Source organism: Taudactylus pleione, unplaced genomic scaffold (assembly GCF_031769625.1).
Source record: "Taudactylus pleione unplaced genomic scaffold, aTauple2 ptg000374l, whole genome shotgun sequence".
Taxonomy (NCBI): Eukaryota; Metazoa; Chordata; class Amphibia; order Anura; family Myobatrachidae; genus Taudactylus; species Taudactylus pleione.
Window position 1 is genome coordinate 3,314,592 of NW_028284775.1, and position 24,806 is coordinate 3,339,397.

The 24,806-nt window shown below is 41.7% G+C and overlaps 1 protein-coding gene across 2 annotated transcripts in view; it reads left to right on the forward strand.

The window, feature by feature from the left end:
• The window catches only part of CCDC181 (coiled-coil domain containing 181), a 32,544-nt gene extending 14,101 nt beyond the window's left edge, over positions 1-18,443 (forward strand). For both annotated transcript variants that reach the window (XM_088444921.1, XM_088444920.1), the window contains exons 2-6: positions 5,311-5,450; positions 7,284-8,144; positions 10,123-10,269; positions 15,661-15,812; positions 17,108-18,443. In XM_088444921.1, the coding sequence (XP_088301047.1) occupies positions 5,337-5,450; positions 7,284-8,144; positions 10,123-10,269; positions 15,661-15,812; positions 17,108-17,267 (1,434 nt within the window). In that variant the 5' untranslated portion in view covers positions 5,311-5,336 and the 3' untranslated portion in view covers positions 17,268-18,443. The remainder of the gene's footprint in view (positions 1-5,310; positions 5,451-7,283; positions 8,145-10,122; positions 10,270-15,660; positions 15,813-17,107) is intronic.
• Positions 18,444-24,806: the final 6,363 nt, after the last annotated feature.

Genomic DNA, 24,806 nt, shown 5'->3' on the forward strand with positions numbered 1-24,806 from the left:
GCTGCCGCAGCCGGGAATCGTCGTGCGGCAACTGGGATCCCATACCGAATGCGTAGCCATCATATGGAATGTTTTGATGTTGGAAGCCCAGCAACCATTCAATGCAGGGCTTCTGATGTCCATCCTTACTTTAGGAGGCTCCATGCGGCTCTTGCCGTCTGTCTAGACTGCCGGGGCTATTCAGCATTGCGTTGAATTGAATCGAGCCCAAAGTACACTTAGTTTTGGTTGATATAGAATGCAAATAAAAAGTATTCAATCCTTTAGTATATTTTGGGGAATTCTTACAAACATTCAACACAAAATATTCTGAGGCATGAATTGTAAGCCCTTTCTTCTATCTAACATTGCCTGACCTCCTTAAGGTCCGACGGGTACCACTTGTGAATAGCAGTGTTCAAATCATTCTAGAGATTCTTGATGGGATTGAGGTTGACCAGCACACTTCAGGACATTGATATTTTGAATTGAATTCATCCCATTGTGACTTTAGCTGCATGTCTTAGGTCAGGGGTAGCCAACACTGGTCCTCGAGAGCTACCAACAGTGCATGTTTTCCAGGTCTCCTCACAGAATCACAAGTGAAATAATTAGCGCCACCTGTGGATCTTTTAAAATGTGTTAATGAGTAATGACTACATCTGTGCACCTGCTGGGTGGTCTGAAAAACGTGAACTGTTAGTAGCACTCGAGGACCGGGTTGGCTACCTTTGATTTGGGTCGTGGTCCATTCTCCCAAGGACTGTTGCAGAATGCCATCTACTATGGCCTCTATTTTGAAATACTTTCCTACACCATTATGCTTCCGTCACCATTCTTCATGCCATGGATTGGTTTCCATGGATGAGATCAATGTTAGACATGTGCCAAACAGGTGAGGCTTTCCAACCCTTTAAATTTTTCCCAATTGGATTTTGATCACAGCAGCAACTGAGATGTACAGTGGTGGCCAAAATTGTGGACACTTTTTGAAATTTGAATGTTTTTCAACTTCGAAATGCTTATAAAAATTGTTACACTTTATGCAGTGCAATGATTCATATATCAAATGAAAATAAATTTAATGCTGAATTCAACATAATAAACAGAGGTCAAATATTTGCATTACAAGGGAAGTTATGCAGTGAAAAGAACACTTAGAGCCGTATTTAATTTGAGCCGAGCGGCCCAGACTTTTCGCCTACTTCGCCTGTTTGACAGGCGGAAAAGTATCACGCGCATGCACGCTTTACCCCGTATTCAATATGAAAATACGCGAAAACTGCACCCGGCGAAACTGAAACAGGCGGAAAGTGCTGTCAGATTGGGGAAATCAAACTGACACCCCCCAAAAGATGCTCTGACATGGGGGTTCCCTATGGTACCCCCCGATTTGGCTTGCTGAAGATATTTTGGGTTTTTTAAACGGGCTCAATAGCTGCTAAATAGCGTTTTTGTATAAGTGGTGAAGAATAGTATTCAGAAGTATTTTTTCCAGAAAATAACTTATTCCAGCAAATTTGGGGTACTTGAAAATGGGGGTCTGCATATATATAAAAGTTGCTAAAGTGTACTTGTAAAAATCGTGCAAAATCCACCTGCCGCAAGCACCTGCAATAAAAAAAAACACCTGGGGCATACTTGGGGACCCCCAAGTTCGCTAGTTTTTAACTTTGTACCCCCAATTTTTTTCTTTCGCCCCCCTTTTTCAAAGTCATTTTTTGGGGGGATCCTTAAGTGTTTTTTTTTATTTTTTTGACACAGTTTACCTTTGGGTGACTGTCTGAAGGCTGCAGGGGGTTCCCGCAATGTTGCACCCCAAAACCCCAATTCTAAACTTTTTTCCACATGCTATTCATAGGCGAAACTTTTTCGCCTGATACATTGCATTGACTTTCCGCCTAGGCGGAAAGTCTTTTAAATTGAATACGGGGTAAAACCAAAACAGGCGAAAATTACGTCACCCGCGAAAACCAAACACACGCGAAAACGACTTTTCGCTCCAAATTGAATACGGACCTTAGGGTGAAAATCCCTGTGTACTTATGATGTTACTGTCCTATCAGTATTTCGTTGGGTATCCTTTATATTTCAAGACAGCAGCACAGCGACGTGGCATTGAGCCAACCAATGTTTGGAGCTCTTTCTTCTTTATTATGTGGTGCCATGAGACAATTATGTTGCTTACCGTGGGGAGACTTGAAACTGCCTGCCCGGCCTGACTGTTCCTCTAATAGTTATCTATGATCCGAACTATGAATCCTGAATGGACTGTTTTTGAAGTTATATACTAACACTGGATTACACCTTACCAAACTATAAAGGAATACTCCATTACTATGCCACTAAACCTAAAGGAAGTACTATGAGTAAACTTTTTAGACCAAAGTAGCCAACCTTATGACTCTTAACAGCTAATATACCTGATCTTTACAAGTATTGTCTATAATTTGCATATTGTTTTTTTAGATACTGTTTTTTCTTTTCTATTTTAACTGCGCATATGTACTACTATAACCACATTGTACTGTCTATATATTTGCATTTTATTTATGCCAACCAGTAACACATACAGAATAAACATTTATTTTATTTTTATATTACCAATTTTTTTCTTTAAATATCGAATATGTAATACATTTTCATACCTAATCCATATATGCTAAAAACCACATCCCCTAGTGCGCCCAACAAGACCCAACCCATAACCAATGAGACAATTATAGCCTCAATTAATTGTCTTTTTATTGGATGGATGCCTCAGATGTACCAGTTTTTTCAAACGGAACCACAAATGTTCTATGGGGTTCAGGTCTGGGCTGTTTCCTGGCCATCCCAGCACCTGTACGTCATTCTCCATGAACCACTGTTTGCATGTCTGTGCAGTGTGGCAGGGAGCTGAATCCTGCTGGAAAAAAATGGGGCATTATCTGGAAAAAGATCCCTGATAGAAGGTAGAAGTTTTGGTTGTAGGATGGTGTCAATGTACTTTCTGCTGTTCAGTGTGCCATCTATGACATAAAGGTGGCCTACAGCATCTGCTGTCATACATGCCCAGATCATAACACTTGTAGGATTCTTTGTTGTCACTTGAATAAAATCTGGATGTACCTCTTCCCCGATGCGACGTCTCACATATTTTCTCCCATTACTATCAAATATCGATATCTTAGTTTCGTCACTCCATATCACTTGTTTCCACTGACCTTCTGTCCATGCAATGTGTTCTTTTGCCCACTGTATTCATTTCTGCCGCTGCTTTTTATTCAGCAATGGCTTTTTTCGGGGAATACTAACTTTTAGGCCAACCTCTGTTAGTCTTCTCCGTACCATTCTTGCACTGACAAAAACACCAGTTGCACTCAGTTCACTGCTAATGGCCGCAGATGACATCCATCTGTCCCTGACGCAAATTCATTTTATTTTCCTATCATCAACAGCTGTTGTGCACTTTTCTCCGGCCTTTTCCTTTTTTGTTTTGTATAGATTGTGTTTCCTGATAGCGTAAACAAAACTTTTGTACTCCTGATGTTGCCACATTTTCACCAACTTCTCTCGCAATTGCTGCATACGAAAGACCTTTTTCACGTAATGCCACAATCCTGGATCTCTTCCTGGGTGACCAGTCACCACTTTGCCTGGATGACATTGTTGTATTTATTTTTACAGTGTCGTTAGCACTAAACAATACACACAAAACATCCAACCATAATTGCACTTCAGTAACCAACTTTATTCTGCAAAATGAAACAGCCAAACTGACCTTTCCAACCTTTGAACATGACCTTGCACCTGCTCATAAACGACAGCTGATTGGTCCTCAGAACGACGATTCCGATTGGCTGGTAGTAGCTGTTACTACAATCCGCTTCGTGAATCTCACGCATCTGTGCTTCTTTGTCTGACTGAAAGAAGCATAACTTCCCTTCTAATGCAAATATTTGACCTCTGTTTACTGTGTTGGTTTCAGCATTAAATTTCCTTTCATTTGATATATGAATCATTGCACTGTATGAAGTGAAATAGTTTTTATAAGCATTCAAAGTTGAAAAACATTCAAATTTCAAAATGTGTATGCAATTTTGGCCACCAGTGTATAAACTGGCAGCAAGTACAATTGCAGTGTCTAAAGACCATAATATTATTCTCCATGTGAGTCTCCGACATGCTTTGTAGTACACTGTAGATGAGATACAACGTGAGCCTTCTTCAGCAATGCTGTACATTTTGCCACTGTCCAAAAAAGGCACATGTTTCTGCAGTGCCTGGGCTGTTATTATCCCAAGGATAACTCTCCAGTCTGTGCCATTGAACTTAGGGCCTGACTCAGAGATGTACGCTAATGTTTCCGCAGCTGCAAATTTGTATGCAGCAGTTGTGCGAAAATATTCGAATGTCGCCTACGCTGGGATTTGTATTGAGACGCCCACCGGCAGCTTCACAAATCCAATAGACCGAGGGCCTGATTCAGCAAGGGGTGCAGACGCACGCACCTGTCCGCTGTGAGAATATGCTAATCAATGCATATACACGGAGACCGCAGCACAAGATGCAGACGCCCAGCCCCATATTAAGCCGCCCATCTCCCTTTACTCACAGCCTGATCAGCACGCAAGATAGCGTAAACATCGGTAACATCGAGAACCATCGGACCCATTAGCATAATAGTGGTTGACCTGACCTGCCACAGGAATTTGGCTGCTTCTTGTGTACAGCTTACGGTTTGGCTGCGCATGCCGCCGCACTGCCTTAATTATGCGGCATTATAACACCTGCATTCGCCTCCTTGCTGAATCAGGCCCTTAGTCCAAAGACACAGCATCGGTGGCAGATCAGTCGATAATCGGACTCCTGAGTAACCCCATGGTCAAACAGACAGGCTGTGGGAACTGAGACCATTATTACGGAGTATAGGATTACAGAGGCAGGCTGTGACGCCCCCCTCCACGAAAAACAGCCGCAACATGTCTGCTTTTGAGCCACCACTCTCCCTCTACCTCCCCCAAATGGTCCCTGCCTGTAACTCACCTTGCAAATAAATCCTCTCTGCGACTGCAGTCGCAGAACCATCGCGGCACATGCTCACTGCGAATCCGCATGCGCAGACCACCAATAATCGCTCAGCTGCGGGAACATAGGACTAGCGTCCATCTCTGACTCTGGCTTTTAGTAGCTCTGAATCAGGCCCCTCTGTTGGAGTTGCCATACAGCTCTCAGTGGCCACCCTAACAAGTGATCTTCTTACACACATGCTAACGTTTGGATGACAACTATTGTTATATTCACAGTTAAATATTGGAATCTATAAATGCATTATTTATGTGTTATCAGAAGAACATCATAATTATTCTAAAAAAATGAGCAAGACAGATGAATCTGATTCTGATGGTGCTCCAGACTATGAAGATGATTTTGAGAAAGACCTGGACTGGCTAATAAATGAAGATGCTGAGAAGCATTCCAGTACCGAGGTAGGGCCATGAGCATTTCTTTTCCTTTAATGTCTTTGTAGGCATGGCAACATTGCAGAAAACGTGCATTTTTTCCATATAGAAATAACTGCTATTTTAATTGCCTCGTTAATATACATGTAAGTATACATTTTCAGAACAATGAATCTGACTTTTATTCATGTAATAAAAATAGTTTTTCACAAAATCAGTTGAATGAAGTATGTCTCGATTAACTTTATTACATAACTAGAGATCCCACTAGCAAAGCCGAATTAAGGTCCACATGGCCATGGTGCTGAGAATGATCAAAGGCCTAACGTAAGAAGCAGAGGAGATGTGACCAGTGCTGTGTGCGTGTGGCCGGTGCCAAGTGGGCATGTGCACACCCTACACTATCAGCCCCAGTGTCTACTGAAATTAGTAAAAGTAGAAAAAATGCATAATTTTGTGATGAAAATAGAAATAAAGTTTCAATACTTATGATTTATAGCTGACCCTTGTGTGAAGCTAGGCTGTCTGTCACCTGGGGCAGAGACTCAACTCGGTGCCCTCCCCTCCCTCCCCAGTACCTACCATATAATGCAGAGAATTTACAGTGACCACCATATAATACAGAAAGCATCAGTGACTGCCATATAATATATATAAAGCATTAGTGTTCCCTCTAGCTCCGGCAGGAGGCAGGGCGCCGGAGCTAGAGAGGGCATGCCCGCGCGCGCGGCCGAGAAGGGGGCGTGGTCATCGGAAAAGGGGGCGTGTCTATAAGACGCGTCCCCTTTTCATCACTCTTGGGGGCGTGCCCGGCACTTACGGACACGCCAGGCAGCCCCCAAGCCCTGCAGACAGGGAGAATAGATGCCGGGCGCATGCGCCCGGCGTCTATTCTCCGGCGGTGACCGGGTCACCGCATGTTTCTCCACCCGCGGGACACTGCGTCCCGCGGGTGAGAACGGCTCCCGCAGGCTGTGAGGGCAGGGCGCTTTTTGCCCTCCAGAAGGAGGGCAGGGTGCTTTTTGCCCTCCAGAAGGAGGGCAGGGCGCCGCGCCCCGCTAAAACAGCCTAGCGGGAACGCTAAAGCATCAGTGACTGCCATACAATACAGAGTATTAGCATTAGTATTAGCTACTTCAGCATCATAGTAACAACCCCACTCATTGTAATTAATATAATCAACCCCTTTGAGAAAATTATCTACGTAATACCCATTATTAATTAGCTCCATCAAATAATTCCATTTCTGTTCATTAAGCCCCTAATTACCTCCAACAGTCTCATAAAAAACGTTATCTTAATTAACCCTAATAAATACAGCCCCTTATTCCCTAAATGACATGTTGGAGATCTTTACTATTCCTCTCCCGTTGCAGCCATACAAAAAGGACTCGCTGGTGCTGTCTGTTAGGAGGAGGTGAGGCAATGCAGAGACAGTGGCCTTGCAGCCTATTACTGCATAGCATGGCCCTTGGGAAGAGATAACTGTATGCCTCTCTGCTCACCCTGCTCCCTGGGATCAGCTTCCCTGCTGTTGCACCCCTCCCTCTATCCCCTGGGGCTTTGCCTCACCTGCCACCTCCTATTTGCACCTTTGGGCTGGTCGTGTGGCCAGCTGGGACGCTGTCATCATGATGGGCTCATTTTTTTCTGTAGAGCCCTGGGGGTGTAGTTCCATCCGCCTCATTGATAATCTGTCTCTGTCCACTAGTATTAATACTAAAGTGTGATTACTTTTGGTCATGCATTTTACTTAATATATTATTAAAAATAACAATTAAAAGAGTACAATGTAAACTTATAATATGTAAAAAAATATAAGATCATTGTAATAATATTTGTGTTATGTTTTTATTTAAGAATTACAATGTTGAGGAACAGCTCAGTGATTTGAGTCCTGACTCAACACTGTTAGAAAAAGATAAGAATGAGAGCGACAAGTCCCCAGATAGTGACAGACAGATTGTCCATGATGATCCTCAGCTCACACTGGATGCGGTCTCTGACTCTGAGGAAGATGAAGAGGCAAAGCGATATATTGCAGGGAAGATCGAAGAAGCTAACAAGAAATTGGAAATGGAAATCATAGATGAAAATCGGCAAAGAAAGCTTAAATTCAAGGATAGTTTGGTAGATCTGGAAATACCACCATTGGAATTTCCGGACAGTCATAGAAGTGAAGAAGAAGAAGAAGAAGAAGAAGAAGAAGAAGAAGAAGATGTTTTAGATGGTATTTCACAATTATATATTTCTGATGTTCTAGCAAATAAAAGAGAAGCTTATAATAGAAGTGGTGGCACTGATAAAGTACCCAAGGATGGAAAAGTATTAGTGGAGAAAGATGGAAAGTTCGAACTTGTCAGTATACTGGACATTGAGAGCCAATGTTCTCTGCCACCAATAACTAACAAAGACATTCCCCAATCTCCGTCTCCCACAATTCAGTTAAGTCAATTTGGTAATGTGGCTAATATAGACAGTGCAGATGAGAAGAACATTTCCAGTAATAACATGAATGGCTTTATCCCTCATCCTCCTACTGGATCTAAAGTCCGGCCCAGCTCTGCTAATAATCTAATGAAATCTGTGCATAGAGTAAAGCCACAACGGAGAGTGCAGTCTGCAAGTGTATCTACTGGAGGTACAACATTCAGCCTTTCTTCTGAGCAAAAGCAGCAACTGAAAAGGTTTCAAGAAAGGCAAGAGAAGCTTAGGAAAGAGGTATAAAATGTGTAAATCTACATTATAGATAATATGCTAATAGTGTTTTCATCTTAGCATTTAATTAGCACTGTGTATTTCAGGGGGAATAGATATTTATGTAACTCCCCCATTACATACACCTTTGCGTTCCTCATAACACAGAGACAACTGTCAGTGACACAAAGGGTGACAACGGGAGTACAGGGGAGGAAAGATAATACCCTCTGTTCTTGCTGTCAGCCATATAGAGTCTCAGACAGGGGTGTGGTAAGTATTACCGCCGGATGCATGGCCGGCGGTTCAAATCCCGACAGTGGCTGCCCGGCAAGGATGAAAATCCAGACCGTCCTAAGGTAAGTATCGCTAACCTAATTCCCTACCCTAACCCTCCCTTAGGGGTGCCTAACCCTAACCTCCCCCCCAAGTGCCTAACCTTAATCCCCCCTGTAGGTGCCTAAACCTAACCCCCCCCCTTCCCCGCTGCCTAAACCTAAGTCTCCCGGGGGGGTGCCTAACCCTAACCCTCCCTTCCCCTAGCCTAAGCCTAACCCTCCCGAGGGGGGTGCCTAACCCTAAGTCCCCCCTCCGGGAGTCCTAAACCTAACCCTCCCCCCCTGCGGCTTATCTTCGCTCTGTATGCCGGGCGTCGGTCTTCTGGCGTCTGGTTAATGACAGGCGTCGAGTTCTCGACGCCTGTCATTAGTACCACGCCGGGATTACAGTGCCTGGAAGCCAGCGGTCGGGATTTAGACCGTCGGCTTCCGGACTACATCCCTCAGACAGTCACTGCAGGTGTGGTCATTTGTCACTGTGTCACCGTTTGTGTTTCTTGCTAGCTGTATTGTTATTATTTTTATAATACTTTTTTATTATCGCTGGAAACCCTTATTAGTATAATGAGTCTCCACTTTTTTTTTTAAACCACAGTTAATGTAAACTGGATCTAATAGAAACTAATATAGCTGCTATTAAAATGATCAGATAACAATAATTGTCTTCTAATACATTTTTCATTATTTGTGATCATACTGAACTTCACAGTGTGGTCCCGGATGTACCCATTTACATTTTACTTTGCCATGGGTGTATCTATAATGGGTGCAGTGTGTACACCGAACACCCTGTACCCATAGAGCATACTTACCTCTCAATTGAAATCACTGGTGAAATGGGGCCAGTGTCATTTTCCCGGAGATCTGAGCATGTGAAGTTCAGGGATTTGCACAGTGCTATAGTTTGCTTAGTGCATGCCCTCCTCACTTCAACCACCTCTCTTAGTTTGAGTACATGATGTGTATTATTAGACCTTTATTATTTAGGGCCTGATTCACTACTGATCACAACTGCGATTATGCATGCAATCGGCCGATTGTTATATTCTGCACATGCGTATGCATCTTAGTGCGTGTGCGTGAACCGGCCACTGTGATTGAACAGAGGGGGTCATTCAGACCCGCTCACGAGCGCAAGACGCTCGCAAGCGGGTCGATGTTGCCCCACTGCGCATGCGCACAATGGAGGGAGCTCCGTCGTGCGCATGCGCGAGACCCGGATAGCGACAGGCTCTCCGTCTCTCCGGGTCTCGCACCAAAGGGGGCGTGCTGTCGATGTTGATTGACAGCACGCCTCCTTTGGTGGGCGTGCCGTGGGCGTGGCTGCCAGACGGAGGCGTTCCCATGGGAACGCCTACCGTCTCAAGCCGGCCCCACTGACATCACTAGTGTACAATGTGATTGTACAGAGCTGTTCTGTCTTGTGCGAGTGTCATGACAGTGTTATGGGAGCAATATGGAAACTCATATTAGCGTAAGGTAGTAAGTCTGGCTTCAGTGACTACCCACATAATACAGCCACCTACTTCTGACTCAGATTCAGATGTGTATGAGGTGTTTTTAAACTTTTAGATCTTTTTATATTTATTTATTGAGCTGTAAATAATTCCAAGTAATAAAATAAAATCTGCTGTATGATCATAATCAATATGTTCTGTAAAAAGGAGGAAGAACATAAAAAAAAAGAAGAAGAAGAAAAAAAGAGAGAAAATGAGCAGGCATTTAAGATTTGGTTGCAAAGGAAAAATGAGCAACTTACCCAAGCAAGAAGAATCAAGCAGGCCAAAGTGTTAGAGGAAACCTGCACAACTGTAAGTTCTCCCAACTTATTACAATTATTTAGAAACAAACATTTTAAACAATTTTCATTCTATAATCTGCTTTCATGTCATCCTGGATAATGAATTAATATGCAGCTCACTGATCTTATTAAATAGTAATGCAGATTAATTTGGCTCTCTGAAGAATAACACACGTACAATGTTTAAATAACTACTTATAGAATGGAATTAGGGCATATTTCCCTTTTAACAAATATATATTATATAAGGACTACATGGCCAAAGGTATTTGGAAACTTCCACTCTTCTGGGAATGCTTTGCACTTGGTTTTGTAGAGCATTAGTGGTATCCAGCATTGATGTTGGGTGATAGGGCCTGGTTCACAGTCGGTATCAGTTGGTCGATGGGGTTGAGATCAGGGCTCTTTGCAGGCATGCCATGTTCTTCCACACCAAACTCAGCCAATCATTTTTGATTGACCTTGCTTTGTGCATGGGAGCATTGTCAGGCCAAATCAGAAAAGGGATTTATTCAAACTGTTGCCATAAAGGTGGAAGCACACAATGCTGTAGAATGCCATTGAATGCTAAAGCATTGATACTTCTCTTTACTGGAGCTAAGCGGCCCATGCAAGCCATGAAAAGCAGCCCCATACCATTATTCCTCCTCCACCAAACTTTACAGGAGACAGTACGTATTGATGCAGAAAGCCTTTACCGGGCATCTGCCAAACCCAGATTTATCCATCTTGCTGACAGAGAGTAATCCACGTTTTATCATTCTAACGTGCTGATTTATCACTCAACGTGCTAATTGACTCCAGGGAACGTGTTTCTTGATGTTCCAGAATCCAATGATGGTTTGCTTTACACTATTCTAGCCAACATTTGGCTGTGCACATGGTGATCTGAGTCTTGTGTGCAGCTATTTGGCCATGAAAACCCAATTCAAGAAGCTCCAGATGAACAGGTATTGTGCTGACATTGCTACAGAGGCAGTTTAGACCTTGGTAGTGAGTGTTACTGCTGAGGGTAGACAAGTTTTATGCTCTAAGCACTTCATGGAGCTTATGTGGCCTGCCACTTCACAACTGGGCTGTTGGTGCTCCTAGACATTTTTACTTCACATTAACAGTTGACCAGGGGCAGCTCTAGTAACAGAAATTTGATGAACTGACTTCTTGGAAAGGTGGCATCCTATGACAGTGCCATGTTGAAAGTCACCGAGCTCATCAGTATGACCCACTCTACTACTAATGTTTCTCTGTGGTGATTGCATGGCAGCAACACTAAATTCCATCAAATTCCCTCTTACTGGTTACAGTCAAGGCACATAAAGTCAGGTTAGTAGCCACAATAGTGCTAAAGCTACTATATTTGCTCATTATAGAATGGGACTTTCCTCTCTTTGTCAAAATCGTACAGGTGCTGACAGAGACTATTTCCAGGTGAACAAAAGAGTACACTGTTCTGTATGAACTCCCTTCCAGGATTTTAACTTGGGAACCATGATGAATAAACTGTGGAAAACCCACAAGGAAGTGCATATAATCTGATACCAGGACAGTTTCCAGTAAAGTAATTACAGTCGCACAAGAGAAAATGTGTTTCTTCTCAAAAAGAGAAGGCAAAGACCATCATAATCTGTATCATAAGAATCCAATAGTGTAATTGAGGAATGCTACCACAGACATCTATATTATATTATATTAGAAGACAAAAGAGGAAAGATGAAATGTCGTAAGTGGTGCACTAATTATTAAAACTTAACTTTTAATATTATGAAATTTCATAATATTAAAAGTTAAGTTTTAATAATTAGTGCACCACTTACGACATTTCATCTTTCCTCTTTTGTCTTCTAATACCAGGACAGTTTCCCCAACCGGATTTTGCATGGGACCATCTTAACGATGCTACCCTTTAAAATGTGTTTAAAGCTGTAACTAAAGTTAATGCCCCTATTTCATATTATGCCACTTTGTAGTGCCACCGTTCACAATATACCTTGCTGAGAGGCTGCCAGTTCACCTGATTCCACACAGTGTCCCCAGTGCATGTTATATCATAATGAAGTGAATCTTACACAGTAGTCCCATGTTTGCCATGCCTTCAGGGCTGAAAGATTACAGTTTACAGTGAGTGTAAAGACAGAGGAGGAGGAGGGGCCAACCAACTCCTACCTTAGTGAGGTACTTCCTAATGCAGGAAATTCCACTTTCAGTCGAGATTTTCTTAATTTTAGAAGATGGATCATATAAGTGTGGTGTTTTAATGAGAGGGAGAGACTGCCACCTGGCAACTGGCTTGACCCAATTGCGTAGCATTTCCGGAAACTTGGCAGACAACTATATAACCTGGGTCCAGGGCTCCCTAAGCCTCAAGGACCCATAGCAATGGCATCCTTTCATCCACTATAGCTATGAGCTAGACCTGCTTAAAGGGCCCTTGACACCCATAACTATTGTGTACCTACCTTTTGAGTGTATTGTCATGGACTTGTTGGACTGTTAGAGAATTTGTCTCTGAGACATCAGCATATCCTAGTGGTGGTAGACTATGAGACCTGCTATCTAGAAGCTGTATCACTGAGAAACATATGTCCATTAATATAGCTACGTAGTTGGTACTCGATTGGGAATATGGGTGGAGAACCTCACAGATCAGGAAATCCCTTTTATGTCTAAACTTCTGAAGGGCATGTACAAGCTTTTAGGCCGTACATACTATTATCGTCAAACTAATGGCTTTGTAGAATGCTTTAGCAGAACCTTGAAGCATATGCTAAGCAAGGTGGGAGCGCAGGAAAAAAGGGATTTTGATAAACTCTACTAAATGTTTGCAGTCTGGGAGGTATCCCAAACCTCTACTGGGTTTAGTCCTTTTGTGGTTCTCTATGGGAAGCAGCTAACAGGTGTTTTTAACATGTTAAAGGAGAGGGTGGAAGCAACGGTCTCCAAGGTAACTAAATGAGGTATACAGTAGATCAAATGCAAAAGAAGTTAAGAAAGGTAGCACCTCTAGTGCAACAACACCTGGATGTAGTCCAAAATAGGCAATGTGAACACTATGATAGGACAGCGACAGCCAGGACATTTCAACCATGGTTAAAGGGGTGAATTTAGTTCAGTACAATGGACACTTTTTGCTGTTACAGAATGGCAAATCGCATCCTTCTACATCTCAAGTTTTGCCTCGCACAGGAGGTGCACAGAAAAATTTGTGGGTACTGTAACTGACTGATATGTGTGCTGCTGGGCATGGGTCACATCTCCAGCAATTACATTTCCCCCATTATGATGGTTTTATTTCCCACACATGAGCCCGGGCTCGTCCTGCACAAAACTATGATATAATCATAAATGATATATCCTGCTTTTTCAAATTGGTATGGTCTCTTTTTCCATTTAATATCTGTATTGATATGTATCTAGGGGATGTAGTGTATATCCCGGCCGAAGAGATGCCGGCCGTCGATATACTGATGCCAGCATCACGCCACTGAGCAAAATGCTGCCGCTGCTATCCCCCTTACAATCAGGATACCAGCATCAGAATCTCTACAGCCATCATCCCGATTGTAAGACACCGGAGCCAGATAAGTGTTAGCTGCGGGGAGGGGGGGTTAGATTTAGGCAACCCCTAAGGGGATTTAGGATTAGGCACCCCCAGTGAGGGTTAGGGGGGGGGAAGGGGGGTTAGGGTTAAACACCCCCGGGGGAGGTTAGGGTTAGGCACCGCCCCGGGAGGGTCAGGTTTAGGGTGCAAGAAGGGGGGTGGGGTTAGGTTTAAGCACCCCCGGGGGGACTTAGGGTTAGGCACCACCAAGGGAGGGGTAGGATTGAGGGAGGGGGAGAGGAGGGTTGACCTACTTACCAGCTGGCATCAGGATTCTGAAGAGTCGAGCTTCCAGGGTCGGGATTTGAACCGGCGGCTCATCTAGATGGGTTTTAGTTGGGAGTGCTATCTAACGCTAATAAGGTATTATATGCTGTACAAATAAACAGAAAAGAAAATAACGAAAAGATGAGTCTATTGGTCAGTGCACATGAGGACCCAAATCATTGATTGTATTCTCCAATTATTTTTATTAGCAACTATGACCTCCTGTTAATACATAACTTTTATTATCATTAATTAAAAAGGTGTAGAAATACACCGATGATCATACTAAGCAAAATATAAATATAAAAAAAGTAAATGGTATATAAAAAACAGTTTTGTGAGTTCGAAAATGCCTCGCTATCACATGACACCTTTATAACTCTCCTATATTGGAATGTGTGCGATTACAGAAGCCAGTCTGTCTTAATAATAATTTAGATTATGTTATTTGTTTTTATTATTTAAGCAGTATCTTAGATCAACTAGTAGGTGAGGTGTACGTTAGTTATGTTGGCTCTTTTTGTCACGTGTTTGTTGGTTGGTATATAAATTGCGGCTTTTATTGTTCAATAAACAGTTAACCTATTCTAGCTCTTTATTAGCGTAGGATTTTATTTATGCACTCATAGGAAAAATTAGTTACAAGTAATACTTTCCTATAAATGTAACTATGTTCTTCAATATTGTATATAATTTATGCTACAACTGTTGCTGCAGTTGGAACTCTGTCGTCGACAACTGAAACCATTGTCATCAGATGCAAACCATCGATGGTTTGCATCTATTGATGGTTAATATCCATCACTACCCTGCCATTAGAGCTTATATACTAAGGGGAAGGGTGAGCAGTTAGAGGGCAACATAGATAGAATACTTGGTGCAGAGGTAGGAAAGTATAAAGCTATGAGGAGCGCTGGTACGCTTTAATAAAATTGGTACATTTTAATGGCATGTTTAAATCTGGGCAGAATGACAGAGTCTGACTCATGGACGTGCAATCAGGGTAGGCTGAGCCTCCCCTGTCATACTTCCTCCCCTATCATACTCCCTGTCATGCTCCAGAGTTTTGATATAAAAACTGTGTTTTTTTATACGTGTTCCTCCCCAGCCATTGACCTCAGCGCACGTCACTGGTCTGACTAGGTGAGAGAGTGTGTTCCAGAGGATTTACATGTGCCCGTCCAGTTGTGATGTCAGTCACCCGCGGCTTCTGCAGCAAGTGTACAGGCGGTCGGCTGATCGCCCGTACACACAGCAGGATGAGCTGATATATCTGCAGATATATCGGCCATCGGCTGTGCTGCACAGCCGTCGTGATATGTCTGTGAACAACATACCGTCTGTACACACTGGCCACCGTACACATGATATATCGCCCGTTCAATTGAACGGCCGATATATCGGCCAGTGTGTGCGAATGTGAGAGCAGATGACTTTGCTCAACTTGATCTATGGTGTAACCAGATATTATAACTCTCCTGTATATCAAAGTACTTTATTTTGTTATGAAAATATTTTTCTGTGTTGATTTGAAAGGATGAGGAGAGAGATTCAAAAAAAGCCGTTGAGCTTTGGCTTAAGAGAAAACATAGAGAGCAGATGACAGAAAAGAAGATGGAGGAACTGCGAAAGCAGGAGTGTAATACCTTTCTTTATGACAGAAAAGACAGTGAAGATGCTTTTGCAGAGTAAGTATTAAATGTGCACATACATGTCTATGACAAGTACTGAATGTGCAGTCATCTGGGAAAGTGTGGTGATTGTGATATGACAAGACACAGCATTACATGTTATTATTCAGACCATACTATAGGAGCACACTTATCATTTTTCATTTACATTATTATTATGCTAACTAAAAGTCATATTTTTACACAATTGCTAAGACGCTTGTATGTATTGTTAACATTGGAATAACTATATATTAAACATTTTGTAGAGGAGGATGAACTGTATTGTTTCATCTTTCCGCAGTTGACTTAAAAACATTCTTCATGGCAACATATTCTAGACGCCACTGACTTTGGTCAACTAATAAATGTTTGCAATCTACACAAAAACATCTTATTTTTCCTGTTGATGTAATTCCCATTTTATTAATGTACTGCTGCTGTCCTGTGATCACTATTGTCATCTCAGGTTGGCGATAGCCAGCAACAAGACAAGAACATCTGCTTTATTACTCAATGCGTCTAGTGTACTGTGCATTTATGTGCGCCAGCAAAGCTGGTTCATGCATCCGCAGAAGGGACCAGGGGACATTATATTGGCAAAGTGGTCTGAATTTATTTTTATATCGCTTCAATAGAAAATATTTCTTAATGCCCAAAATTGATAAATTCTAATTTCACTTAAATTGAAGTAGGAAATATAAATTGTGGAAAGTCAGGAGGAACTATGGTGATAGCCATTTGGCAAACATTTTATAAACATTCAAGGTTTATTGAAATGTGACTTAAAGTGGGCACACAGTGAGCAATATATTGGATGATATATCGTTCCAACACAGATCGGAATGATATATTAGCCACATCGCTCAGCTATCACTTGTTCAAATGCGTCATTGGTCGCATCTTCTGATCTGCTGTGCATGCACGGCAGATAAAAAGATCCTGCGGCCGACATCATATCTCTGGATATGGCAAGGGATTGATATATCGGGTGGTCATACACCAGATCGTGCAGCATATATGGACCGCCTGACATATCGTGCCATCTCATCTGCCATTGCTGGGCACACACATCGTCTAGTAGTGTGTAGCCACCATAAGACACAAAGTAACAATCCCAGCAATAAAACAAATTGCATCCATTTGGCCGTTACACCCATGCATTCAAACATGTTTTTTACGCTTTGCTCTGCTGTTTTGGATGCAGTCAGCACCACTAAAATAACGCAGAGCCAACATGGGTAAATAGCTTTGTGTTGTGTGACCTACAGAAACAACATCATGTTACTATACATGTAACCTTCTTTTTGTAGGTGGTTAACAATGAAGAGAAAACAAAAACGTGCCGAACATCAAGCTGCTAAGGAGAGATCTAGAAGACTTTTGTTAGAAGCCAGAAGAAGAAAGCAAATGGACAAGTTGCTCTGCAGTATATCTGACTGCAAGCCATTCTGCTACATGAACCATATGTAAACTATCTTTGAGCATTTGTCATTGACAGACAGCAGCAATGCTTAATACATAAATAAGTTATTTCAGGATGAGTTGCAAAAAAACTATATTTTAATCCATTATTTTCTATACAATACTATATATTTTTTATGTGGCTTACAAGTTACAACGATGAGCAGGTTGTGACCAAACCTATGCAGGTGAAAAAACATTCTCTTATTTTAAAATCACCCAAAGCATCCTGTATTATGAACACTGTGCTATAAAAGCTGAGTGAGTAACATTCACACATAAAATATCAAAAACATTCACCACTAAAGTTTTAGGGTGGTGTAACACAGGTGTTAGGTCTGAAAAATTGTTTGTTCACAACTAATTTTAGTGGCACCTGGTATCCTATTCTGTACAACTTTACTCCATCAAAACTACAATATTATCTTAGTTTTCAGAATACAAGTAGTAATAACATTTCTAAAAGTATTAAACCATTTTATTATATTTCATAAGGTTATTCGTGATGGGAATTTAGTATTATTTAAAGTTATGAACCATGTGAAATTCTCTATGCAGTGAAATAATGATGGTACCTGCTATATGGCTTCACAGGTAATGTTATCACGTGACTATAGATCAGTATCACATGCAATGAACTTACTCACCTACACCATCAGTTGGAACTTGCCAGACAGCAAATGTGGTTTACGGTTAGTAGGTGGCCTAGTTTACATTATTAAGAGACTGATTTCACACAGTTTGGCTCTAATCCCCAAAAATAAACAAAACAAACCACAATATCATTATATCTTCGCCAACAACACAAGTTTTACAGTTTCATATACTTTACTTATCAGAAAATTAACTCCAGTAAACACATTTCTCTTTGAATTCTGCAATATTGTCAATGGAATCGAAATTGGTTTACACATATATATTTTAATAATATTTTATATTGTTTGTTTTGTGTAGTATTTTTAACCAGAGATATGATTAAGACGTACATGTGCTTAATATTTATGTTTTTTTAGCTATTCAATGCAGTACGGATGATAAAAACCCCAGTTTATGAATCAGCTGAAGTTTGAATGCTTCCTTAAATAAAAACTTTAGTTTGTTTTGACATTCTAATGATTTACTATCTTATACTACACTACAATACAATGTGTAGATAGAGACTCATTCTGGTATAGCATATTCAAACAAGGAGTTTAATGTGGAAAGTGGGGCAAGGTTTTTTAAAAATAATTACAGCAATGTTTTGCATATTAATTGAATGGAGAAAAAAATATACAAATTTCAAAAGAGTACAAAACTAGTCCCACAAATAAATGTCACTAGTCAATTAGCTATGTTTTTGGTGGCTCATAAACATCACTTTTCAGATGAAAAAAGGAAAGAGAGCACTGAAAATAGCAATACTAAATTTAAATTTAATAATAAATATAACATAAAATTGTTATTACAATTAATGTGACAATAGATATAACAGTTGCCGGCCAGCAATATACAATCCAATATTTAATTATACTCTCTATCAAATAAAATATTCCACATACATAATTATAAAAAATTATATATCCAAGGAATCAATATATACACCTATTGTATCTAATACCCCTTTTACGCCGGAGCTAAAACCCGGGTTATTGTAGGATTAACCCGGGCACCTCCCTGGTGTAAAAGGGGAGACCGTTGGATCGCCGGGTCGAGTGACCCGGCAATCCAATCCAGGTAACTTGCAGGGTTTAACACGGGCGTAGACCGTGAAACCCTGCTGTGAGAACAGCGCACTCCGGGTCATGATGACCTGGAGTGCGCTGCAAGCCAGCCGCTTGGTCCGGCTTCAGTGGCGCTTGGAGATGACGTCATCTCCAAGCATTCACTTTCACGCCGGGAAAGCCGGGTCTATGCAGACCCGACTCCGGTGTGAGCGGTGCCGACTTGGGAATATCCCGAGTCGGCGCCGGCTAAATTTCGGGTCTGATCCGGATAGGAACTTTGTTCCAACTCCGGGTCAGATCCGGAATTTTGGTGGAAAAGGGGTATAAGTAATAGTTGATATTAAAAAATAATTGTATTCATGAAAGACTCTTAGTAACAGAAAATATGCCTATTCAGGACAAGCCATAATTGAAATGTTACAATATGCAACAGTATTAAAAAAAACCTTTTGTAGCAATAGCTCTTGTTTCTTTGCTTTGAAATAAATTGATACACAGTTTATTCTCTGCTGTTTAGTGCAGTTTCCTGACAACACACTCGTTCTCCGTGTTGATTAATTCAACTGCTACATATGTGTAGCAGCTAAAAGCCCTTTATAAATTCATATGGCAATACGATGTTGTTTTCCTTTTTAGCTTATGTAAGCATAATGTTGGGTGTGGGTAAAAGCCGGAAACATAGTAACTGCATTGAAAAAGCCGGAAACAATGTAAAGTGTATTGAAAAAGCTGGAAATCCATAGTAAGTGTATTAGAAAAGCCGGAAATCATAGTAAATTTATTCGAAAAACCGGAAATCATAGAAAATGTATGAGAACAGCCGGAAATCATAACAAATGTATTAGAAAAGCTGGAAATCATAGTAAATTTATTCTAAACACAGGAAATCATAGAAAATGTATGAGAACAGCCGGAAATCATAGCAAATGTATTAGAAAAGCCGGAAATCATAGCAAATGTATTAGAAAAGCTGGAAATCATATTACATGTATTGAAAAAGCCAGAAATCATAGTAAAGTGCATTAAAAAAGCTGGAAATTATAGTAAATGCATTGAAAAAGCCGGCAATCATACATTTACTATGGATTTCCGACTTGTCTAATACATTTACTATGGATTTCCATCTTTTCTAATACATTTACTATGATTTCCGGCTTTTCTAATACATTTACTATGGATTTCCGGCTTTTCTAATAACATTTGCTATGATTCCCGGCTTTTCTAATACATTTGCTATGATTTCCGGCTTTTCTAATACCCTTACTATGGAGTTCCGGCTTTTTCAATGCATTTACTATGTTTCCAGCTTTTACCCTCTTCCCATAATGTTCATATATAAAAGGTAATGTGGTAGATGTATTATAGCGGCACTTAACGTGCCGCTATACCGCTTCCTGCTTCACCTCTTTACCGAGGCGAAGCAGGAGACACTACCGATGAGATGTAAGAACATCTCATCGGCCGGAGAGGGGGAGCGTTAACTCCCCCCTCCGGCGCTACCCGCTAGAGACAGCAGCGCATCAGCCTAGTGCTGATGTGCTGTGTCTCTGTCCCGGACGGCTCCACTGAGCATGCGCGGGATCTCGCAATTATCGCGAGATCCCCGCGTACAGCTCGAGAGCCGGCAGCCGCCGCAGCAGGGACAGCGCTGTCCTTGCTGTGGGGATAGGCTAGCGCCAGGCTGTAGCTGTCGATAACGACAGCTACAGCCGGCCGAACGGTCATGTGGTATGACCGTTCATACATGGCCCTGTCGCTCGGCGCTGCTATCTTGTAGATAGCAGCGCCGATAATGACAGGGGCACATAGCGCCCCTGTCATTTACCGCCCAGACCCCCGATCATACATCGGGGAGAACCGGTATCAGCGCACATAACGTGCGCTGATACCGTTTCTAGGCTCCATACATCTCCCCCCATGTCTTTTCTCTAATATTTAGACAGCTGTATATTTGTTTTTTTCCAAAATAATTTTTATTGTTAGGACAACAAAATATTGTAATACAGATATATGCACAATCATCTTCAACATAGTAAATAGAACAATCACTTTGCAAGAACAATCATTCAACAAAATAATTATAATATATGCAATGCGGAAATCCAGATATAAATTGTAGTTGCACATTTACATACATTGTTACATATATTATTACTGTCAGTAAATCGGTTACCATTAATGGTATAGATCAAAATCATAGATTGACTTAGGTCAAAAAGGGGGGCCATTATCAAGCACTTCCAAATTATACCATGATGTTAGTTGGAAGCATTTCCGTATGGAGTCTTTAAGTGATGGGGAAAGAGTACGAATATAGGGCAACCATATGCCAAAAAATCTTTCAGTATACTTTTCTTTATTAGTGGACGTCTCTGTCCAATCCATTGTAAACAAAAATATAATTCTAGGGTGTAATAATGTAAGAGTAGGTGGGTTAGGGTCAATCCATTGTGACAGAATGGTCTTTTTAGCTGCTGCCGTCAATTTGGTCATAAGTAGCTTATTTCCCTTGGTCAATCTCTGAGAATGTGTGTTTTCCGATATATTCCAAAAAGCCCATTCTCTAAGAATCACAAAATCAATTTTTAGAATTTCTTTAATATAATTATTAAGTTCCTCCCAGAAAACTTGTACCTGTGGACAATCCCACAGGCAATGCACGATATCAGCGTTAGGCTAATATATTTCAATTTAGGGGTGTAGTATGCTCTGTGTAATATATTTAGATGCATTTCAGCATAAGATACTGATCCCAATTGTTTGTTCATTTTAAAACATGAAAGAGCAATAGACTCTATGGGGATTTGTGGGAAGACCTCCATCCATTTTGCAAGTCCTGTAGTACTTGTTTCTAAATTTATGAGTGGTCGGGCACAGGACTATATAAAAGATGTTGAAAAGGGTTCTTTTGGTTTACAGCGTAGTGCACTATCTAGACACCAATTTAGATCGGTTTCCGAAAGTCCACGTAACATATTTTGAATATAACTCATCGCCTGTAAATATGGAAATAAAGGGATAGTGACCAGAGGAAATTTCTCCTGCATTTGTGAACGAGTCAGAGGTTGAAGTGTTTGGTCGTGTAAAAATTGGTAAATGTACCGAACACCACTGGCGTGCCAGCATTTAAATTGGGCGGAGTTACCAGGTAAAAAAGACGGATTTTTCCATAATGGTAAAAAAATTTAGGACAATTTGGATAAATGGGATTGTGATCTAATAACTCGCCATGCTATACATGTCGTATTTATTAATATGTTTTCTCTAGCTTCTGAAGGTATATTACGAGGATGAGTATGTAAAAGCGATACCAAGTTGTGGTGGGGAATAAATGCCTGCTCCATAGAGAATGTGGTATAAATGTTATGGCCTCCAATCCATTGCTATTCGATAATTAGCAGCCATAGCATATTGTCTGAGACATGGCAGATTTACCCCTCCTAAATGAGTCTGCTGTTGCAATTTAAACAATGAAATTCTGGGTCGTTTTCCTGCCCATATAAATTTTTGTAGAGCCTGATTACAAAATTTGAGATCTCTTTTGTCCGGGATAATTGGCAACATTTGGAGAATGTAAAGGAATCTGGGGAAACTGATCATTTTGTAAAGGTGACATCTACCTATGTAGGATAGTGGAAGATGGGCCCATTTATTGAAATCATATGTTTTTAACAATAGTGGGGTATAGTTAACCTCATATAGTTGAGAGGGGTGCGAAGGAACATTGGGCCTGATTCAGACCCACTCGCAAGCGGCTGTCCGCTCGCAAGTGGGTCGATGTTGTGCACTGCGCATGCGCACGACGGCGGGAGCTCCGTCGTGCGCATGCACCAGACGCGACGAGCGAAGGACTTTCCTTCGCTCGTTGTGTCTGATCAAAGGGGGCGTGCTGTCGATGTTGATTGACAGCACGCCCCCTTTGGTGGGCGTGCCGGGGGCGTGCCTCCCTGCCGGGGGCGTTCCCAAGGGAACGCCTACCGTCAGAAGCCGGCCCACTGACATCACTAGTGATGTCAGTGGGAGTGATTTTGGCTCTGATAGAGCCAAAATCACTCCGGGCCTTGCGGTTGAAAACCTCAACCGCAGGCTCCGGCTCGCAGTGGTGATGGTCGCGATGGTCAAGACCATCGCGGCCATCAAACTGCACGCTCGTATAGGCTGTGGGTGGTGACCCACAGCTATACGAGCGTCCAGGAGGACGCTCCATAATTATGGAGGGCGGCCCTCATTCAGAGCGTGCACTCTGCTCAGAGCATGAGGGCCTTTGACCCCTAAGTAGGTAATGTATTTATCCGCCCATTTGAAGGGAAAGGAATTTTCCCAGCCTGCCTTCGCCTCCCCAAAAAAGGCCAAGGCCTCTGTTTTAGCATAGTTCATTTTAAAACCCGCTATCTCCTCGAACACCTACAGAATTTGTAGGAGTAGTGGAATAGCTTCCTTAGGGTTGGCAAAATATAATAGGAGATCATCAGCAGATACCGAAAATGTAATCACGTGTTTTGCCAAACAAATGCCTCGCCAGCCTCTTGCTTTTTCAAAATGACGCAAGATGGGATCTAGGGCTAAATCAAAAAGTAGTGGTGAAAGTGGGCAACCTTGTCTCGTGCCTCGAGTTAGGCAGAATGGTCTGGTATTTAAAAGATTTATTGTCAAGAAAGCTTTCGGATCTTGATATAATGTTTCAAATATTTGAATAAAATCAGGACCAAACTCTTGATATTTAAATATGCGTATTAAATGAGACCAAGACACTCTATCGAATGCCTTGTCAGCGTCACAACTCACCACAATGTTTCTTTTACTTTTCTCCGTATGTGACTGATACATTGCTGCTAAAACTGTGCGTATATTGTGAGTAGAGTGACGTCCTTTAATGAAGCCTGTTTGAGCCGGGTGCAATAGTTTAGGTAGTAAAGATTGTAAGCGCTGGGCCATAATTTAAAACAATTTCAGGTCCTGATTGAGCAAAGAAATTGGGCGGTATGAGGCGACTAAAGCAGGGTCTTTATTGGGTTTCGGTATAACTATAATGCGCGCGGTATTAAATGCAGGTGGTGCAGAATTTCCGCTAAGTATTGAATTATATAAAGCTGAGAGATGGGGTGTGATCTGCGGTGTTAGCATTTTATAGTATGCCTCTGATAGTCCGTCAGGGCCCGGGGTTTTACCAGTAGGTAACGCTTTTATAATAGAAGTAATCTCCTGCTCTGTTATGGGTAAAAGAAGACTTTCTCTATCTAATGGTGTAAGTTTGGTTAATCCTGCCTGTTGTAAAAACAGCTGTATATTTGCAAGCTTGCCTAGAATACTGTATTGTAGTCCCCTGCAGTTTGCAGTTTTATTAAATGTCCCTCATGGCCATGTATAAAAAAAGGGAAAAAAATTTACTTTTACCGGGGTATTGAGTCCGCAGCTCTTTGGAAGTTCCACCAGACGATTAGTCCGCTCCCGGCATTTGTGACTCTATTGCTCGTCTCCCGGGGCTATGTTCATCTGCTCCCTCCGAGCATGCAGATGGCAGTTGAGAAACAATATCTGCCGGCGTCACCTGGCAGCCGGGCGGTAACCCGCTGTCTGTGTTTCGGGCTATTGCTCGTCTCTAGGGGTTGGGAGGTTGTAATTCCCTCTGTGCATATGGCAAATCAATGTGGATATTTGTCAGCCAGCGTCACTTGGGTTATACGCGTTTCTCCGTCTACAGATTCGGCGGCTTCCTCGGTCAGAGTCTGAATGTGACAGTCGTGAACTACAAGCAAAATAATAGGGACAATAATAAAACAAATCCACACATGCTGCATATGGTGTCACAGAGGCCTGAGCATTCTTTGCCTGAGGGGTTGCC